A 21709-nucleotide genomic window follows, 5' to 3' on the forward strand; every position below is an offset into this window, starting at 1 on the left:
TTGAACTTGATTTGATTTGGACAGATTTGATCTCAAAAGTTGGATCCTTCTTCCATATAAAGAAATATTGTAATATGTGTATTTATAGGAAACATAAAAATAAATTATGTTTGTGAATCATTTTAATATGGGAATAATAAATATTTGTTATCAAATACTGCTTAATTGTTTTTGATAAATGCATTTGCTTCAGCTGTTGAAACTCATTTGAACTTTAAACCGCTGTCATATTCAACACTGGGTGAACTGGGTAGTTTTTCTGAAATACCCTTAATTTCTATTTGGCAGATATTTAGATGAGAAGATTGATACCACCCACATGCTTATACAAGAAAGGTGTAAGACAACAAATTATCATTTTTATGTTTTGATTTTATGAATATAAATATATTTGAATTAAACTCGTGAGATGTAACATGCTCAGTGTAAGCTTCGGAGGAGAGAGAGAGAGAGAGAGAGAGAGAGAGAGAGAGAGAGAGAGAGCGGGTGAGAGAGAGAGAGCGGGTGAAAGAGAGAGAGAGAGAAAGAGAGACACACACACAGACACAGGGAGAGGATGAGCAGCTGAGAGAGCTGGGCTTCATCCTGCATTTTTGCCTTTAGAAGGTAGGTCTACACATTGATCATATTCACCTCCAAACAGGTTATTTGTAACTGTACAATAATGTCTCTGAAATCTAATTTTTAACTGGCTATATTGGCATAAAAGGTTATACAGTGTGTGCTCGGATTTTAATTTTAATTAGATTCCTATATAAAGACGATGAGATGTTTGACAGATAATATGACAGGATTTGATAGAAATGTCTTCTATTCTATTACATTTTTCCTAACATTTAATTGTTGGCATAAAAGGTGGCATAATGTGAGCTGAAAATGCAACAGGTTTCTGAGTGAATGTGTTCATGCAGGGTGGCTGATTTACATTAATTATTTGTGTGCACATTAATTTTATGTTGTGCTTCTTCAAATATGCATTTGTCTGTTATTCACTGAAAGATTTATTATGTGTCAGTGGTCTTATTCTTCTGTTACCTTATACCCTATAATGTATGTTTATGAATTTAGATTTAAGTTTAATGTAAATCAACGTTTTTGACAACTGAAGTTGTAAATCCCTATATATAGTGCAAATCAATATACCATTCATTGTGTTCAATATAAGGCATTTACTAAAACAGCAACAAGAAAATTGTGCACATTTGAAGAAATCAATACACCAAAAAAGGACAAACATGGAATTGTTAACACTCGCCCTTAAATGCCAGCTGTATCCCTCTCAGAGACTCTTCCTTTTATTCTTATTTTCTTCTCTCAAAGTTAATAATAGAGAGGTATTATGAAGATTTCAGTATAAATTTAGAGAGTAAGTACACAGGCATCCCTCCCCCTACCTTCATCTTGGCCTGTATTAATATAGCATCTCCTCAAGGTCAGTGATAATTGTTGGTCTAAAGCCTTCTCTCAATCTGCATTCTTGTCTGTACTTGGTGGACTTGTGAAAGCCATCAGTCACAGCCCAAGTACTGTTCTTATTCGACAGTTAAAATCTTGTAGAGTACAGTCCAAATGCCCGGATGTGACTTGCTCTACCCATTTTGTTGAGGATGCATTGGAGTCGACTTGTGTTGACTTCAGACAGCCAGGTATCTGAGAATGCATTGCACATTAATGGCAGTGTGGACTCCTGAGTCGAACATGCCAAGTCTGAACTACCAAGCCCACAAGTCCGAACTTGGAATGCTTGGTATTGAGCAGGGCTGCTCAACCCTGCTCCTGGAGGGCCACTGTCCTGCATGTTTTACACACCTGAATCTAATGATGTGCTCGTTATCAAGCAGCGGAAGCTTGTCACAGGTTTGAAAATCTTTAGACTCAAGTGTGTTAGAGCAGGGAGAAACTTAAAACACGCAGGACAGTGGCCCTCCAGGAGCAGGGTTGGGCAGCCCTGGTATTGAGAAACGGCTTAGAGTCCTTCCCAAAGTGTTTTAGCACTACAACCAGCTCCTACATCTGTGAAAAGTTAGAAGTAGTCAAAAGGACTCACTAAGTCACTAAAAGCGGATCAATCAACAATCCTGGCTGCACCTGCCTCGTAACCGCGGCATCATTTTATTAACCTTTAATGATACTTAGAAATGTCCTCCTTTTTGGCTATTATCCTTCACTAATGTCCTTCCTTTCATACGGTGCACCTTGGAGACATGGGAAAAGACAAGAGTGTAACTTTGTGAGATAACACAAAATGTTTTGCAAGATAACGCAAAGTTTTTCACTTAGTACTTCAATTTACTTTCCACCACACATATATAAATGTAATAATAGCTATTCCACCATGCGTTCATGCTACACTGGTAAGTTTCCATTGCAAATTGAAGTTTAAAGTGGGAGTAAACTGAAAGTCTGCCTCCAGCAACGGGGTGTAGGATCCTAGTCAGCGGGTGGTGAGTTCCAGCTACAGCCAGCCCAGGGGCAGAATTAAGGTTATGCTGCTCTTATATACTGTGGGTGCAGATGTAAGAGGGGCCCATGCAGGGCACAAGTGTGCAAAAGAGATCTTAACAGACTTACAACTGTCCATGCATGAGGGATAAACCCAATAGCATAGCTCTTAGAGGGGGGAGCCTATATGAAATATAGAACTGACAGAGACCCAAGAAAGCCAATCATAGTTTTATGAAACATGACATCATCCATAGCAACGGAGTCAACCCCGCCTTTTCTCTTATCTTAGAGTTCTCCAAATACTTAGAAAACGTCTCAGCAGCTTTGTGAATAGGTTTTAACACCCTGCTATTTAGGAGTCCTAAAATGTTTGATCAAATGTTTTGTGAATACAGGCCCAGGCTGGTTGTTCTGCTGCTCTATGTAAATATGGATGTGAAAGCATTATCTTCATAACAAATAACCCAACTCAGTGATTGAATTTTGTTTCTGAATAACATCCTTCTCAACTAGCTGCCTCACCATGAACCTCTCGGAGCAGATTTCATTCCTCTTCAGCTGTAATGTCAGCCCAAGTGAGAAGCCACAGTTGGACATTAGTGTCACCAAAAGGGAGCCGCTGACAATTGCCATCCCCATGACCATCTTCTACAGCATCATCTTCTTGTTTGGAGTATGAACATTCAATTTACTAGACGCACTTCCACACAATGGGCCTCATTCACCAAAATCTTAATTTTTAAGAAAACATTTTTTTCCAAGAAAAACCCCAAGAAAACATCGTCGAAATTGCTGTACCTCTGTTCTTATAATTCTTCTTTTAATGATTCCTCGTAAGTTGAAAGCATGTGCTCGATGATCCTAATTCGCAAAAGTAAATGCCTCGCCATTTCCCATAAAAGGGCATGAGGCTGCAGGGATGTTTGCAAACAGCCAGAAAATCTACAGAGAGTGGAGCACTGGACAAATGTAAAAACAAAAAGAAAAGAAATCCAATTTAAACAGTTTGGAAATGAAAATACTTCTGCAGGAAGTGAACGCAAAACAACTGTCATGTTTAATATTAGATATTAACAAATATATAAAACCATGCCTGAACCGTCATTTGTATCTGCTTAGCTCACCTGGTTGAGCATGCGCTTCAGGAAGCATTGTAACTGCTGCGTCCAGCTCTTTGCTGCATGTTGTCCTCTTCCCACTTTTCTCTGTAACGTTTCAGTTATAAAGTTTAAAAAAAACAACAAAAAAAACAATTCTCTTAACAGACCTACTTTGGGTAGTGTTTTTTATTTAAAAGGTCATATTGCTTCGTAAAAGAAAAAAAAAGAAGAAATATTATGAATGCTTCAAATATTATTGCAATTTAAATCATTCAATATGATACAACTGTATAGTTGAAGAAAATGCGTTAACCATCTGTTTTGCACAAACATGTCAGCATTCAAATATGTGTAAGAGTGCTCTTGAGTGTGCATAGATTTTGTTCTTACCTGAGAACAAATCCCAGGTGAATTTTATCTTCTGAATCACATCACAATGTTGTTTATGTGATGATAAAATACAACAGCAATTCTTAGGCAGAGAGTTAATAATATACTGACAGTAAACAACACATTTCTTCACACTGTAAAGGACTAAATGTTGTCCCCTTGTGCTCTACAGGTCTTACTCAATGGGGTGAGCATACTGACCCTCTTCATGGACGCTCATATGAGAGTCAGTGCCATTCGGTTCTACCTTATCAGCCTGGTCATATCAGGTACACTGTTACCATGCACTTTATGGAAGACCAGTGCTGACAATATTAAAATGAAATCATTCTGTAAAAGTGAAATTGAATTTGTATGCATTTGGCAATACTCGACAATATTCTAACTAAATAAACCATCCTAATTTTCATCTTGATGACACATAATTCATTTTTCAGTGTAAAATTAGTACAACCACTCCATATTTATGGTGAATTAAGTGTGAATTGGACATTTCATTGTTATTTTCATTGGCAAATTTGATTTGAAACTAAATCATGTGAATATGCAATTTAAATGTTTTGTTACATTTCCATTTGAGTTATACCCAAGATTTTTTTTACAGGTTTATTGTCTATGTACGTTATATTGTTATATCGCATTCCCTGAATCTGTATCAACAATCAAGTGCTTTTGATTTTTCATTTTACATTTCATTCTAAAACTGACTAGGCTACACGTAATACACTGAAAATAATGTATCCTTCATTTAAGTATGGGCATGCAGTAATGTATTTCAAACTTGATCATTAAAATTTAGTTATAAAAATGTCATTTCATGTCAAATTCATGTTTTACTTAATGCATGCCAATACTTTTAATTTGGACTAATTATTTCAATTTAGTATTGTCAGTCCTTGACTTCAGCAGTTCTTTTTACCATCACAGCTACAGTATAGAGTGCTACAGGAATAATGTATTTTTTGTTGAAGCTAGCATCACCCTGGATCCTTTTGAAATAAACAAAACTGTCCTGAATTACCTTCTTTTTTCCTAAATTTTAGACATTCTGCAGCTTTTGACCATCCCGGTAACTTTATATCGGTACTACTGGGAAAGCTACCCATGGCGTCTGGGCCAAACAGTATGCAAAGTCTACTTCATGGTTCGCCAATTGTACTGTGCCACCACAAGCTGGGTTATCATGACCTTCACCACTGAGCGCTATGCAGCCATTTGCCACACCATGTGGTCTATCTCCAGCCTGAAGGTTGAGTACACCAGCATCTATTGAAGAAAATCCTTAAGTTGACAGCAAAACAGGGTGTTCTGTAGTGTTGCAGATGTTGTATTAGTTTTGAAGGTAACAGTATTAAAAGATGTTCCTAAATCTGCAAGTGTATGAATGCCTTTTTTTCTGTAGCATTGCAGCTTTTTCAATGTGTGTGTATGCCAGTGTGTGTGTGTGTGTGTGTGTGTGTGTGGGCCATGTAATATTCCTAGCACACAAGCGTGGCCCTAAATTACTTGCATCAGGTAAAGCATGATGAGTAAGAGGGAGCCCCAGATACAGAGTAGCCTCTGGGAACAGAACCACCTCAATCTGCCCCTTCCTAAGAGACAGCTGATTGTGTCCCTTGTGAAATCAAAAGTCAACGTTCAACTTAAGTTACATAAGTAACATACGATACATCTAAACCTAACCGAATACTTTTATTGCCTAAACCTAACCAAGTACTTTTTTTTCAATTCACAACGTTAACCATGTGACCGCTTTCACAACGTGCGGGGACAGAGTTGAAATTGGCCACATACAGAAGGTACACTCTCCACAAAATGCAAAAGACAATAATTGGTCTTGAAGAAAATCCAATAGTAAACAAAAGTGAAGCCCATCAATTTTTGTGACCAGGTCTCATAAATGAAATCTCCAACCCTCTCTTTGTTTTCCAACAGAAGTCTCGGCTACCATGCCTTCTTTCAGTGTGGATCATTTCTCTGGTGTCGGCAGTACCCTTTGCTCTGGTCTATGACCAGGCTCGTGCCTGCATCCTGGACTACACAGCCGCTACTCATGAAGATGCCTTCCATGTCTCCACCATGTGTGAGATGATAGAGCCTGATCCTGCATACATCTACAAAGCAGCTTTACTCCTGAGAGCGGGGATCTTCTTTCTGGTAAAATAAGTGCTAGTCGAGGGAATATATTTTAAAAACTGCATCAAACACAGGCACTCAAGATGCCTCTCCTACTGTAGGTTCCACTGGTCACCATCTGTACTCTCTATCTGCTCATCCTGCTCTACCTGAGGCGGAACGGACGTCAAAGGAGAAACATGGGTCTCACGAGACCGGATCCAGATGGAAGACGAGACATCCAGTGCCATCAGAATGGAAAGCTACTTTTAAATGAAAAGAGAGCTCTAAAACTCATGGGTAAGCCATATGTAAATTATGACACCTTGGTTGATATCTGGAGGATGTGGAATAGTAAACCTTATGAAGGTCTAAGTGTCCGGTCACTCTAGAATGTGGAAAAACAGAATACAGTAGGTGATGCTGGGCCCTTGGTTTCGCTCTTGGTAGCTAACCAGAAAAGAAAATAATAGTGCGTTTTAATTGAGTGTTGATTTCAGTTAATGTGGGTTAAAGCTGGTCAAACTTGGTCACAAAGTTTCTCACTTTACAGCTTAACAGTACACTAAAATAGACAAAACAGTAACAAAATTGATTCTTATTTGATCAGCACCGCCTACTAGTTTCAAAGTTGGCTTGGAGCACATTTTGGGATGGTCTAGATTTAGGCAAGGCAAGGCAAGACATCTTTATTTATATAGCACATTTCATACCAAGGTGACTCAATGTGCTTTACATAGAGACAAAACATTTTTTAAAAACAGCATAAAGCACAAAAAACACAGTTAAAAGCAGAAGCAAAGAAGAATACAAAAAAGTCAAAGAAAAGAAAATAGATAATGTGCTCAGCTATAAGCATGTAAAAGAGAAATGTTTTTAACCTGGATTTAAAAGTGCCCACAGTTTGGGCTGATTTCAGTTTGGCTGGTAGTTTGTTCCAGTTGTGTGCAGCATCACAGCTAAATGCTGCTTCACCATGTCTAGTTTGAACTCTGTGTTCCACTATCTGACCTGAGTCAGTAGATCTCAGAGCTCTACTGGGCTTATACTCTACTAATATGACCTTTATGTATTCTGGACCGAAACCATTCAGTGATTTGTAAACCATTAGCATAACTTTAAAATCTATTCTGTAGCTGTCTGGGAGCCAATGTAAAGTCTTGAGAACTGGGGTGATGTGATCTGATTTAGACAAAATATACAAATTTATTGCATTATCTTTTTGCAGTCCTATGCTATTAAGCCATAACATATTCTGTTTTTTCTCTTCCAGGTGCGGTTGTGGTGGCCTTTTTTGTTTGCAACTTTCCAGATATTGCATCGTCGCTGATGCAGGTGTATGTTGTTGTGTGGTCAGACACTGTCCTTTCTGTCTACACAATCCTGAAATCGTACTTGTCGCTTCCACTGTGGTATATCAACGGTGCTCTGGACCCGCTGCTGTTCTGTATTTCCTCCCACACATTTCGAAGGGCGTGTTGGAGAACTCTGGGCAGGCTAAGGCCTCACTGCTACTGGAAGAATGGGAGCATGTCTTGGCTGCGACAGAGAAGCTTTGTTGAAGAAGCAAGCACAACAGCCAGAGAGAGGATTGATGGTAAATTATATAGAGAGAAGATGGACAAAAAGAGAAATACAGTTGCTGACAAATCAGGTCAGAAAAATAGAGACAGCCATGAAAGTCCCTTTCAACATGAGCTACAGCAACAAGCAATCTAAAGTGTTCTGTCTCTCTGAGAGTGTCTCATAGTATTGTTGAATGCTAGCAGTCATAGCCCAGAGTAACATTTAAGTTTTTTCATGTGCTATTTTGTCTAGAAACTAGAAATATATTCTGCTTTATGGGTTCCGTTATTGTGACTTATGTGAAGTCATTCAATGTATAAATTTCTTTTTTTTTTTTATCAAGTGTGATATGACTCAAATTTCACAAGATATTATTGGACAATATGTAGTGTTATATTTTAAATATTGAAATGTTGTTTTGAGAGTATTATGCAGGTGTATTACTCACATCACAGAGAATACATCAAAGATGGTGAAAGAAAATGTTGTACTGTACGTCCGTTATTTGCATTACCCTGTAACCATGTGTGACTAGTGGTATGTGATATAAATATAGTTTGTACACCATGTTCCCAAATGGTTTTGGTGGGGAATGGCGCAAAAATGTATTGCTGTTGTCAAGACAACCAACAGCAGGAGACCACTTAACTCAGCTAGTGTTTGAGTAGGGCAGGTGGATTGAAGGTAAAAATGAAAATTGATAAGGGGGAGGCTGAAGGGTGGGGCTGGTCGATTTAGAGGTGTCGCAAAGGAGAGTAGTTGGTTCAGTGGGAGCATAGCAGCACGGCAGGATGATGCCAAACTCTACAGCATGGAGAGAGACCACAGATTGAAGAGTCTATGAATAAACACTAGAATCTTTTAATGAAAACAACTACTACCAAGATTTTAAAGATGTGTGTGCCTCATGGCGATTACTAAGAATTTGACTTTACTCTGACATTTATCAGAAATATTTAGGCTGGGTAACCACATTTTCTTCCTCACTCCCTGCTGAATCATCATTAACTATTTTTAAGACTCAGACATCAACACAAAACAGTAATGGTGTCTAGGCTAATCTGCTACTGCCTATGTTCGAAGCTAAATGTCAATAATTGTAGTGAAAGTAACCTGGCATATATTCTGGATCCGACTTCTCCTCCTTTTAAACTTCATTGATCTATCTAACTGTCTGAAAAGGGTTGGCTAGCTATGACGAAGGTACAATCCAGTGACGTATGAATACATACATATCATGTTTACTGACTGAATGTAATATAAGGTTGTTGCTAGGTGACCAGATATCCAACTACACATAAGCACTCTGAAAAGCAGTTGGGGTAAGAGATGAAGGATGTAAAGTCAGTAAGGGTTTTGTTATTTAACGCTGCTTTAATCAATATTTCATTTTTTAAAATTTCATTTTTAAGTAATTTGCACCAAGAAACGATCAAATGACTTGTAATAAGAAAGCGATTCCAATGACAGACCTGCAAAGGATCATCACCCAAGTCTCCAGTTCCCAATGAAATCAATCAATTGTCATTTTGTTTCACTTTATTCAGATTATTCTTTACAATGTAGTTGCTACTTTTACTGAAGTAAAAATCTGAATACTTCTTCCACCACTGGTAAATGTGTCAATATTGTCTCAAAGGTTTTTTTTTTTTTTTAAAATCATTGAATGCAGTTTTAAGCTTTTTAACTCAATTGGTCTTTGTAAATAACTCATGAAAGGGTGTGTTGTTGGAAACAATAAGAATTGATCTAGTATTTAAACTTAGATGTGTTTTTTGTAAGATTTAGTTGTTTTTTGTTCCAATTACCCATATTCACGATTTTTTTGTTATAGATATGGACAAATATATTGTTTAATATTTGCAGCAGATTGGCAACCAGCTCAGGAAAGCTTGTTTTCTTTCTTAAAAAGTTTAACTTGTGGAAATAAAAGTTGGTTAGAATAATGAGTTAATGTACCACATAATACTGTGAACATACATTTTCTATAATATTCATTGAATCAAACCCAATGCATTTACTCAAAGCCAACTCTGCTCCAACGTTTTTGGTTTCCCACTTTTTAGTACATAAGAGTATTCATTACTCTGTGACGTAATATATTTCAGCCAATCACAACGCCGTGGGCGGGACTAAAGATAAAACAGCGGAAGATTCAAAACGAAGATGGCGGCTGAAAATAATCCCCACAACAAACACAAACTGAGCAGAAGGTACAAACTTTTCGTTTAGTATGTGGTGAAATTAACAGTTAACAGGTTTTTTTGAAGAAGTGCGAAATGAAGTGTGGGTTTCTAACGCCTCTAAATACCTGAGTTGTGACCTACTCGGCAGAAAACCGTTAATTTAGTAGCCAGACTTGTTAGCAACCTGTAGCTAGGTTGCTAACAAACGTAATGTATGTTAACATCACATATCGCCCACTTTAACTGCTAAATGTTAACAGGTATCAGTCCGAAGCTTTAAAGTTAGTGTTCCACTGAGCCTCAAAATGAACCCCAACCCAGCCTCTGTGTTTCTTTCTTGACAGGGGGACAAAATGCAGTGTGTTTAACAGCCAGGCAAAGCCAACCACAAGCCAGTCTGTGATCTTTAACCCGGACTTCTTTGTGGAGAGGCTGAGACATGAGCATCCGCAGACTTTCGCGGATCTGGTACTAAGCAACATCACTCGACTTATAGACCTTCCAGGTGATGAGTTCGCCCAGCTCACCGGAGAGTCTGAGGCCAAGGTGCCCTCCGCCGCTGGCTTTCTACGCTCCCTCAACTTCCTGAGACGAAAAGGTTAGGCCAAAAGAGCCACTCGTGAGCTCACACACTCTATGAAACACAGTCTATGAAACGCAGTTTTTGACTGATATGGTATGTGCCAAGTTATTTTATTAATTCAATGCCATTCAGTAGTATTTATAGTGCGAAATCGTAACAAAAGTTATCTCAAGACACTTAACATAATGAGTAGGTCTAGACCACACAATAGACCTTTTCAAAGTTGTAAACATAAACATTTTCAATGTGTCCAAGTTTATTTCCTGTTGCAGTGAATGTGAATTACATCAACTGACAGGAAGTTAACAAGGACCAAGGCTGTTGCCTAGCAATGGAATTCCATTAAAAAAGTCTGTATGACTTATTTATGATTTACAGAGACACAACAATTCCTCCATGAGCAGCAGCAAGTTGCACTATCTATAATAATAATTATATTAATAATAATCATCACCATCATATTTATATACAGTATATATCCAGCAAATCCTGTGCACACAGTGGCAATGAAAGCCTGGCTTTTAACAGGCAGGGACGTAGAGCAGACCCAGCTCTATATCAGACGGTAAGATCTATACAATGTGTGATGTGTATATGTAGGATTTAGTGTTGGTTAAACAAAGCAATGTGTAGATGTAACCTTTGGCTCAGCAAAACTAAAATTATTTTTTTTCCATTCCATTGACGCTTCATGATCTTATTATGGTAACAATTATTGTTTGACCTGTCAAACGACGGAAATGCTGAAAAAGCCTCCTGTGCACATGTTTTGCAGATAAGTGTTTTGCTATAAATACTTAACACAGTGCACCTGTAATGCTTCTGTGATGTATGAATTAAAGTAATGGTTAGTTTGTCGCCACAAAAGTTTGCCTTGTTTTTAGGTAATGTGGCATTCTGCTTTTGTCCATTTGATGGATGGAAATTATGAAATAGATCTTATGAGTAGTGTAATACTGGAATAAATACAATTGTACACGCAAAATGAACAATCAGTCTTTTTATGCCTTTTCAGACAAAGGAGTCGTTTTTGGTGCACCATTAACTGAAGAAGGAATAGCACAAATCTATCAGCTCATTGAATACCTGAGTAAAAGTGAGTATCACTTAATAAAACTTCTGTCATGGAGGACACTTTCATCCAATGCGGTTTGTGATGTCACAACTACATACATTTTGCATGTGTCACCCCGGGAGGAGATCTACAACCCTGTTTCCAAAAATGTTAGGTGCTGGTTATGTAATCGAAAATAGCACAGAGACAGCATTTCAAATGTTGAAAATGAAGAATTGAATTGCTTTTGAAAATGATATTCTCATTAAGAATTTAATGCCACCAACACATTTCAAAACAGTTGGGACAGTGTCATGTTTACCACTTTGTTGCACCACCTCTTTTAACAACACTGCTGTAATTTGAAAGTTGAATGTTTCCCCATACTTGCTTGACGTAGAATTTCAGCTGCTCAACAGTTCAGGGTTTCCTTTGTCATATTTTACGTTTCATACTGCGCACCACTTTTTAATGGGTGACAAGTCGGGACTTCAGGCAAGCCAGTTGAGCAAAAGGTGGAGGAACCCTGTCTTTTACTACGGAGCCATGAATGTGGTTTGGAATTGTCTTGCGGAATAAGTAATGTCTTTTCTGAAAAAGACATCATATACTTGGCAGCACATGTTGTTCCAAAACATTTATGTAAGTATTTAGGTGTTTAGGTATCGGACGATGCGGGCCGCTGCGTTCGATGACAGTTTTTTCCCGGCATTATTTACAGACAGGCGTCAACAGGCGGCTCCGTGTTGTTGGAGACGCTTTTTTTAGCTCAATAAATGTTCCTTTTTTTGTCAGCTGGGATCGGCACCAGCCCCCCTTCCGTGACCCCGATAGGGACAAGCAGTTGAATGAAGCGGATGGATGGATGGACTCGTAACATTTGTTATCATCATGGAGTCAGTTGTATGATGTAAATTGAGGGAGCAAAAGTAGTATCAGCTCAAAATATCGGCTCAAGACAATCGGTGGTCTGTATCAGTCATCGGTTAAGGCTGAAAAATCGGTATCGGTCGATCCCTAATATTTAGTTCAGTATTAGTTGTGCTCTCACAAATGTGCAGGTTACCCATGGCATGTGCACTAATGCACACCCATACCATCATGGATGCTGACTTTGAGCTGATAACAAGCCAGATGGTCTTGTTTCCCATTTTACACTGTGTCACAACTTTTTGGAAACAGGGTTGTATAAACTTGACAGTATTTGTGTCAGACAAACACCATTAATAATTACTTGATTTAATAATCTCTTGATATACTTTGTCAATTTGCTTGCTTGTCAGTATGTATCTTTAACTCTTAAAAGAATCAGATTGATGAAGCATTCAGGCTGCATCCTCTTACTTTGACTTAGTTGGAGAGCAGTGAAATAGCATGATGTCATGGTTTATTTCAGAAAGCGATGATGTCATTCACTGAAAGTGGACACTGGGAGCAAATTCTTGGGTCAATAATTTATCTGAAAGCACTTTGCTCTGGCTGTCTCCCTCCTTCCATTTCATTCACTCCGTCTCTCTCCTCACTTCTGTGTCTTTGTCTCCCTGTGTCTCCTTCACTCCGTGTCTACCCGCCTACACACCACATCTCTTCTTTTCCCTCCTCTTTGGCTGTCTCTCACCATCTTTCTCTCCCACCCCTCAGACCTTCACATGGAGGGGTTGTTCCGTGTACCAGGCCACAGCCTAAGACAGGCAGCCCTGAGGGAGATGCTGGATGCTGGGGCAGAGATAGATCTAGAGACAGGCGACTTTCACCCCAATGATGTGGCCACATTGCTCAAAGTCTACCTGGGAGAATTGCCAGAGCCTCTGCTCACGCACAGACACTATCATGCTCACCTGAAAATTGGAGGTTTGGGTTGATCTTTGTCATGGCTCAAGATAAAATAAAATTCAGATCACTGTTAAGTCAAGAAAGTAACGCAATAAGGACCCCTTTGCTTTTGTATAATTCTCTAATGTGCTGTGTGCAGAGCTGACCCGCTTTGATGATGAGGGGAACAAGACGAATGCTCCTGACAAGGAACGCCAGATTGAAGCATTTCAGCTGCTTTTCATGCTGCTTCCACCAGCCAACCGCAGCCTGTTGAAGCTGCTGCTGGACCTGCTGTACCACACTGCTCGAAATCAGCACATCAACAAGATGTCTGCTATCAATCTAGCCACAATGTTTGCTCCGCACATCATCTGGCCCAAAAATGTATGGACCTTAGTTTAATTTTGCTCTACCTACCAATTATGTTACAGCTTATATAAAGCGTTTCCATTAGGGTAAAATGTGTCCACTCGGAAAGAAATGTGTTTCCATTACGAAAACAAAAGGCCCAGGGAGATTTATGAGACTCCTGAGGTGACGACCACTCTGTATCGGTATCGATCGGCGGTGATCAGCTGATTAATGTTACTGTGCGCTCCGTTCTTTCGTGAAGATGCCTTGGGACTCAAGGCCAGTGTGTGTGGCCACAGGTCAGAATCCAACCCAGCAGCTGCAGCATTCACGTTAACAAGCCCATGCAAAGATGAGAAGGGCACAGATCATTATCTGCGCTGCGTTCTACACCACTGGATAAAAGTGTCTACTCTACTTCGTCGTGTTGTTTTGGCGTCAAGTACTACCACATGTTCCATCCCTGCTCCTTCACAGGGTAAAAAAACGGCCGCTCAAGCAAATCACATGCAAATTAGGGGCATTTTGGCGAGGGATACCCGACACGTTCCCAGTATTCGGCCCTAATGGAAACTCACCTTATGTTTGCAGTCAATTAAACCTTGTCTGTTCTCTTGAATTTGTTGCTATTATTTTTGTGTGGTATTTTTATGTTGCAGGTGATGGCAAGTGATCTGCAGGGAAATATCGAGCAATTGAATAATGGCGTAGCGTTCCTCATCAGGCACTCACAAAAACTGTTCAAGGTAAGCAGCTTTACAGCCTACTTCTCTGCTTAATCTTACCTTGTAACTAATGGTTGGCTCACTTATAAACTGTACATATTCGCAACACTACATCAAGCATGCATCATTGTTCACTGTTGCTTTTCAGTGTTCGATAAGAACGGCAACATGAGGTGTGATTTTTATCTGGTGAGGTTATCTGTATTCTTTGATAATCTTTACTTTCAAGTCAACACCAAACACGGGCAGGTCATTCTAACGAGATATCATTCAATAGCTAAATATAGTACATCACAATCATGTGGAATTGCTTCAAATTAACCTTTCATGTCAAGTGGTGCTGTTGGCAGGATGGAAACAATAAAGGCAAACAGGGTAAAGATAATATTTAATTTACATGTCAAAGAAATATCAACAAAAGCAATAGGTTTTTCAAAGCATCCTGTAATGGGCAGCCTTTTATATCTAGTGGCTGGCTTTTATTTATTCATTTACATTCATATACATTGTTTGCTTGCTACATTGAGAGTGAAGTCATACATTTCTAAATACAATTCATATTAGTCTATGGTGCATATGGTGATATATTCTTTACAATGATCTTTCATCAGAGCATTTAATTTGCGCGTTTGCTTTCATTGAAGGCCCCTACCTACATCAAAGAATATACACGCTTATTCTTCACGGGATCAAATACTCTTCAATCAAAGGTGAGCATTTTTTTTCTCTTTTCTAACTTTTTCTAACTAAGTTAATCTTAATACAAAGACAGTGTTGTCTCTGCATTACATTTATCTATACTTTTTTTTTCGAGGCTTCCACAGTTCTTTTTGTTTCATGTGCTAACTTTTGAATCCAGAAATCTCAGTGTCTGGTTAATTTTAGGTACTTCACGTCTAAATACAGAACCTCAAGAGACTCTTATCTGCTAACAGAATGATGTTCAAGGAACGTTGAAATAAACCTTATGAATACTGTGTCACTATTCAGCTTTTAAAGCAATTTGTTTATTGTTTGTTTGTATAGTTTGTGGTTGCAGTGAGATTGAAGAAGTTCAAATATATTATGTCCAACCTTTCTAGGATGACTCGACACTCTGTTCTGGGACTAAAGATGGGGCCATGTTTGCGGTAACAACTGCCTCTCCCTCTCCCTCTGTGACAACATTTGGAGATGAGATCAGCAGCACCTCCATCTCTGGGTCATCGGAGAGTCAGAGTTATACTGAATCTGCCCTCAAAGAGCTGTACCATCAGGTCAACAACATGCCTGAGTCTGCTAAAAAGAAGAAGCTCATCAGACAGGTACAATAACTGTTGTGAGGAAAAATAACATACAGACAAACTAGAACGTGTGTGTGCGCGTGTGCGTTTGTGTGTGTGTGTGTGCATCTAATTGCAAAAGGCCAGTGTATTGATATGTATTTCTGTGCCAGCACAAACCCTTTACTTAGAGTCTGGGGCATGCTGGAGGAGGAGGCTGTACACCATATGTGGGTTTGTTTGTGTTTACGCGATGTCTGTATAAATCTTATCTTCACTTGTGTTTGTTCATAAACTTGTGTGTGTAGTTTGAGAAGCAGCCTTTGCTGACACCGTCGACTGAATCTCGGACACCATTCAGCAGGAAACATTGGCGTTCACGCTCTTTGGGTGGAATAATCAAGGTTTGTTGAGCCTTGATTGCAGTTTCTTCAAATTCTTGAGGAAGTGTTTTTATGGTTACCTCATACTGACAAAGCCAGTGAGATAAAGGTTCTCGATAGTTTTTTTTCATCACTAGTGATGCTACTAAATAATTCTTAGCTTAGAACAAAAATTCTGCAAGCCCATATAAGCAACTTTTGAAAGTACTCAAACTCAAATTATCACGATAAAGTTATACAGCTCTACCCTCTATACATCTCCCGGTAATGCCTTTTTGTTTACCGAACAGAGAAAGGTGTTGGGAAGCCAAGTACTAACAGAGAAAGAAAATGGCAGACTGCATAGTCCTCTACCCAGCAATCAGTCGATGGCCAAGGAAGAGAAAACGAAAGCTGTGGGGGAGTGAGTATAAAATGTTACACTGTAAAGCACACAAGTCTCAGGATGATGCATGTCTTGTGTAACATGGAAGCAATCTAATCTTCACTGTTCACATGTTGTGGTCCTGTAGGCTACAGCAGGTACAGCCTGACTTTACAACATCAGGATGACAAAATATCTAAAATGAGTTAGTGAGATGATGATGATCATGATGATGATGACACATGATGATCCAAATGTATGAAAAAACACTCAAGCAGTAACTATTTTATTTAAACCAAACCAATCAAAATGTGACATTTAAATTATGGGACAGCACGATTCACTGCTAAAAGTGTCAACAACAAGTAGTTTCCCTCATGACTGTGCTGAAGGAGTTCTTCAGTCTGTGCTTACGTTGCCAATGATGCCTGAAGTTATTAAAACAAACCTATTTTCTTCTCCCTCTCTCTTCTCATCCAGGATTAATCGTCTTTAAAAGAATATGCTCTTCACAACCAAGGCAATATCGGGCTGAGTGTTCTGGGTATTAAAATATCCCCTTGAGGTGACAACACAAACTAAAAAGTGTAAAGCAGAAAGGCACTGTACAGCTTTGTTTTGACGCCATGTTTAGATCTGTACTGTAGCTGTTTTTCTTCCCCTCATGAAGCAAAGTTTACATGTTAAAGGTTAGTACGATTGCAAGAAAACACAAGCATTTCTTTGCATTCAGTTTTATTTAAGCCAAGGGACATAAAGAGGTTAATGTACAGCAGTGAGGATGCAATGTGCTTCATTTTAAGTAGATGCAATTTACCAGGTGTTCCATCTTAATGTCTTGTTCATTGTCAATGCTCAGCAGGATGCATGTTACATGTATTCACACCAGTGAACTTAGCTTTATCATCGACTGAAACGTGATTATTTAATTTGCAAACCATATATTTATTTTTTCCTTGGTCATCTGAATGTTTCAATTCCTGGAATCCAATACATCAGAATTGATCAATTGCGATATGCTGTTGTGTTTAAATAGGTTATAGTAGGTTTAGTTAGAGTCACAGTCAATGCAGACCGTTCAAGACTTTTATTTTAAAAGTAGGGAATTTTAAAGATGTGCCTTAATGTGAATATATCTTAAATTACTGTATAATGCCATTTTAATTTAACATTTTCTCTTTAAATTCCCGATAGCTTTAAGAGTGCGCTGACATGTCTATAAAGAATGCATTGAAGTGTCAGTAAAATGAGGAAGTGAAGACCAATAAAGAATGGAGGATGGGAAGGCCAAAGGATCAGCTTGTGTAGACTATATAGATAGTTTTGTCTTTGTTTCCTCCAGCTCAAGCTTGAGCCAGCTTGGATGTCAACACTGTGATACATTGAACTACTGCAACTTTAAACTTCATCTTGGTTTTTCATCTTATATTTGAGTTTTTATCAGGCCAGTTTTGGTTCTTATGCAAAAGTGTATACAGTTTTATACCATTTTATATGCATTTATATCTTTTCAGATATTCAGCTATTTAGTGCAAGTTTTTAAATTATTGGGGTGTTTTTTTTACGGTTTTTTTAAATCTTTATTGTCTATTTGGATATTTTTTAAAGTCAGTTGAATGCGAATGAAGATGAACTTGATTGTTTGCCTTCTATTGTGGTCTTTCTGGCAGAGTTTGAGCCACTGCCACTTTTGAAACCTGCTTGTTGTCTTACTCTTTCAGTAGCTTACATTTCAGTGGTTACTTTGCCAAACTGTTACAGTTCAGCTATAATGTGATAATTGCCCAAAATGGTCAACTTTACTGACCTTGTAAACTGATGATATTGATGTTACTGTGAAGCTATGCAACTCACTGTCATTAAAAGACATCAAGCGAAGTGTTGTTGAGTTTTCATTTGAAATGTTAGTATGCTTTAGTAGGATTATGAACCTTTCCTTGGTTGATTCCAAATAAAGGTGTATTTCATTTCTTTTTTCTCCCTTGATTTTGAGTAATATTGCTTTCTGCAGCTGTATAATGCAGTTTTACTTGCAGCCACAAGGTGATGCTGTTTAGTTGCAAATATTTAGTCAGTTGGCGCGTCTTAGTAGGTACAACATCCCCTTCAAAACAGACAACTGTTTACCACAGGTCAATACTCTTCTGCTTTTAAATAACTAAATACTTGTGTGGACACTCCAAAAAAAGAAACTCAAGTAATATAACACCACTGAATAATAAAAAATTGAATATACACAATATTTCCCTTAAAGACAATGTTACTTCCCATTCTCTATCTCCCTTCCTTTGCCCTCCCAACTTTAACAGCACGTCTCAGTTTCCTACATCCAGAAAGCAGTCAACAAATTGGTTTGTAAACTTGTAAGCTTATAATGTCCATTGCAGCAAATAAGTAACAGGAAGAAAACACAAATTTAAACGAAGCAACAGATGTGCTGAAATTTACAAAGATGTCAAATAACATATAACAAAATGTAAATCAGTGTTGATATATATGACCAACAATCATATAAACCCACAAGGCCACCAAAGAGAAACTGATACCAACAATTGTTGCCCTTTGCAGTAAAACATCTGCCTAAATTGAACATGTTTAACGGACTTAAAGGAGGGTGAGTGGGTGGATAGTGAAGGCAGCTCTCCACAATAGGAGGAATGTCTCAGTGTGTCATTATGGTGTCCATGTCAATGCATGTTTGGTATTGTAAGTATACGTTGTAAACATCAGTGAGAATGGGTCTGCTTTTTCTCATGTTCTGTAAATATACATCAGACAGCATCATGATAGGAATAGTATTGTTTTACAGCCAAAACTCAGGAGGGGTTTTATTTAGCATTCCTACTACAGAATGAGCATGATGACTGTAAAATGAGTCAGACGTACTGTAATCAACTTTACATTATCTGGTGTGCACACAAACCCACAAGCATATATGATGAGTGGATGTGATTGAGCTTTAAATGCATGCACTGAAATGCCTTTCAGAGGGAGCTAGTTCTGTCTCGAAGTACAGATCGTGAAATACCTCACAAAAAAAGTTCAAAATACTTTTGTAGACCCTGGCATAGTTTTGAATTTTTATTCAACAATAGAAGGTGGAGGAATTGTTCTTCTATTTTCTCTGGGGCACAGCTCTTCTTAGGGGGAAATGCATACAACTACAGATAACTTGGGTTTGAAGCATGCTGTTGAATTTTCTGGATGCTAAAATTGTTTTATTTCTGTTTTTTCTTTCTATCAAGCATGTTTCAGTATTTGTGAGTCAAGCGTGTACAAACTGAAAAATGAATTCCTGTATTCAGCCACAAGCAGCTGCCAGCTGCGTCTTAATGAACGTTTGGTTCTTTCATTTCTAACCATAGGAAAATATTTATTGAACTCCGCAGGCTTCGGTACTGTTGTGAACTCTTAAATTGGGTGTTGTTCCGTATTAATTGCAGTTATTTCCTCATCAGAGTCAGTTGTTCTGGTTTGCAAACTCTCCTCTTCCAGACTAATTGTAAATTGCTGCCATGTCCTCCTACAGCTTGAGAGCAGCAGAATAATTCCTGTTGTGCATTTGTGTACATTCCAATCACGACTGTTGAGAGAGCAGAGGGACATTAACCACCACCCCCCATTGCCTCTAAACACCACTGTCTCCTCTTTAATTAGCCATTCATAGAAGGATCTACACTGCACTGACACTTTTACCAGGACAGATGGAGCTTCTTTTCTGAGGTGTGTGTATGTGTGTACACTTGCATGTGCACATACACAACTCAGCATATGTATGCGTTTCCAGTTGGTCAAGCAACAAAGCAGACAGATGCACACAAACTCACATGTTTCCCCTTGCATCTTTCTTGCTTGCGTGTTTTTTTTCCCCTCTCTGTGCCTTTGTTAGTTAAAGTGAATGGGGTTCTTGGGTCTGCGGGATTGTACCGATGTTTATGTTGGGAAGGATCCACCCTGCAGCAAAGCCCTCTGTTGAATTCGACCGTCAACCAAGTGACCTGAGCTGTAGCTTGAGGACAGCCATGGCTGAGGATAGATGAGGTGTTTGTTACTTTTAGATGAGTTTGAGTAAAGGACCAATCATTTCATTTTTAAAAACTGAGTAGTTACCAAGCCATAAGCAAGTAACAACGACTAATGCATGAATAGTAGTAGTAGTACTGCTTCTTCATCAGGAATTATATAGTGAGTTGTACAAAAACTGACAGATGCTAAGCAAATCAATATATGAGCCAGTGTATAACAATTAGTTCCTAGATATCTGTGAATCTCTACATGAGCGCCTAATTAATCATTCTGGATTAATGCTGAATCAGGTGCTAAATGGCACTAAAGCAATAATGTATCATTACCTCTAACCCAAGGGGGTAAAAAACTAGTAAATAATATTCATGATGTGTAATAGGAAAGCAGCCCTAAGAATAAGGTATTGGTTTTAGGCCATTTAGCAGCTGATCCAGCGTTAATTATGAGTGCTCCATTAAGTAAGCGATCAGTGTGCAGATTCACAGATGTATAGGATCTAATCATTGCACATCTGTTCAATAAAAGTGCTTGTTGTTGATCTTTGTCCTTGGTAACTTATATCAGTTTAATGCCTTATTTTCTGAGCATCACCATTTGTTTTATTGTGTGAGTATCTGTGAACAGTGTGCTGCGGATTCAACCCATAAAAACGAGAGGTCCGTTTCCTACCCACATCCAAAATACTGATTCACAATACCGCAAACTGCAAATCAATATGCATTTGGAAAAGTTTCCTGAAAGCTACAATTACACTGTCAGCAGCGGCTGGACTCTATATCCACTGTTTTAACTAAATGTCAACCTTTGCAAAATAATCTTGCTTAAGGATTCCTTTAGAGTAAATAATGGCCTGCATATGCTGCTTATCATTTAATGTTACCTTCGTAACACAGCCCAGTTTATGTCTTTATGCTTTGAGTCCACTTCATGGAATGCATGGTCCTGGCATTAAGAGGAGGGTTGTGTGCCAGTTACTGTATAAATCCAAATAACAGCAGGTATGGTTTGTGAGTGTAGCTGTTTGTCTTTTCATTTGTATATTAGGATATAATCTCTGTTCCTGTGCCTATTCTGTCCTTAAAATATAGTGTTGACTTACTTTTTATGGCTGTGGTCTGCCTTCCCATATCATGCATATTTTGTGTGTGTGTGTGTGTGTGTGTGTGTGTGTGCCTTTCCATTCCAGTTCCCTGCTGTAGCTTCTGTGTGTGTGGCCACACTTTATCTACATGTTAAGACCCACATTTACGGATTATTTATTCTGGCTTTTTGCCTCCAAGGACTGAGGTGTTGATTCCTCTCCCCCCCAGTGAATTCTCCCCTTCGTTACATGTATGCATTCAC

At 38.6% G+C, this 21709-nt stretch overlaps 2 protein-coding genes across 2 annotated transcripts; both read left to right on the top strand.

Annotated features, from left to right (window-relative positions):
- Nucleotides 1-2968: 2968 nt before the first annotated feature.
- Nucleotides 2969-7769, top strand: LOC310953977 (pyrokinin-1 receptor-like; the record flags this gene model as incomplete). Its single annotated transcript, XM_083923249.1, has 6 exons — nt 2969-3118; nt 4108-4204; nt 4979-5184; nt 5871-6092; nt 6173-6350; nt 7324-7769. The coding sequence occupies 6 exons, from the start codon at nt 2969-2971 to the stop codon at nt 7767-7769; spliced, it is 1299 nt and encodes a 432-aa protein (XP_083779375.1).
- Nucleotides 7770-9782: 2013 nt separating this feature from the next.
- On the top strand, nt 9783-16508 carry LOC310953978 (rho GTPase-activating protein 19-like; the record flags this gene model as incomplete). The annotated part of the gene is given in 12 exon segments (XM_083923250.1): nt 9783-9829; nt 10147-10400; nt 11401-11481; nt 13081-13290; nt 13412-13638; nt 14265-14351; nt 14975-15040; nt 15413-15634; nt 15901-15996; nt 16266-16332; nt 16335-16378; nt 16488-16508. Coding segments are annotated over 12 exon segments (1422 nt in total).
- Between the last annotated feature and the right edge of the window lie 5201 nt (nt 16509-21709).

This window comes from Echiichthys vipera (assembly GCF_963691815.1).
Source record: "Echiichthys vipera genome assembly, chromosome: 11".
Lineage (NCBI taxonomy): Eukaryota > Metazoa > Chordata > Actinopteri > Perciformes > Trachinidae > Echiichthys > Echiichthys vipera.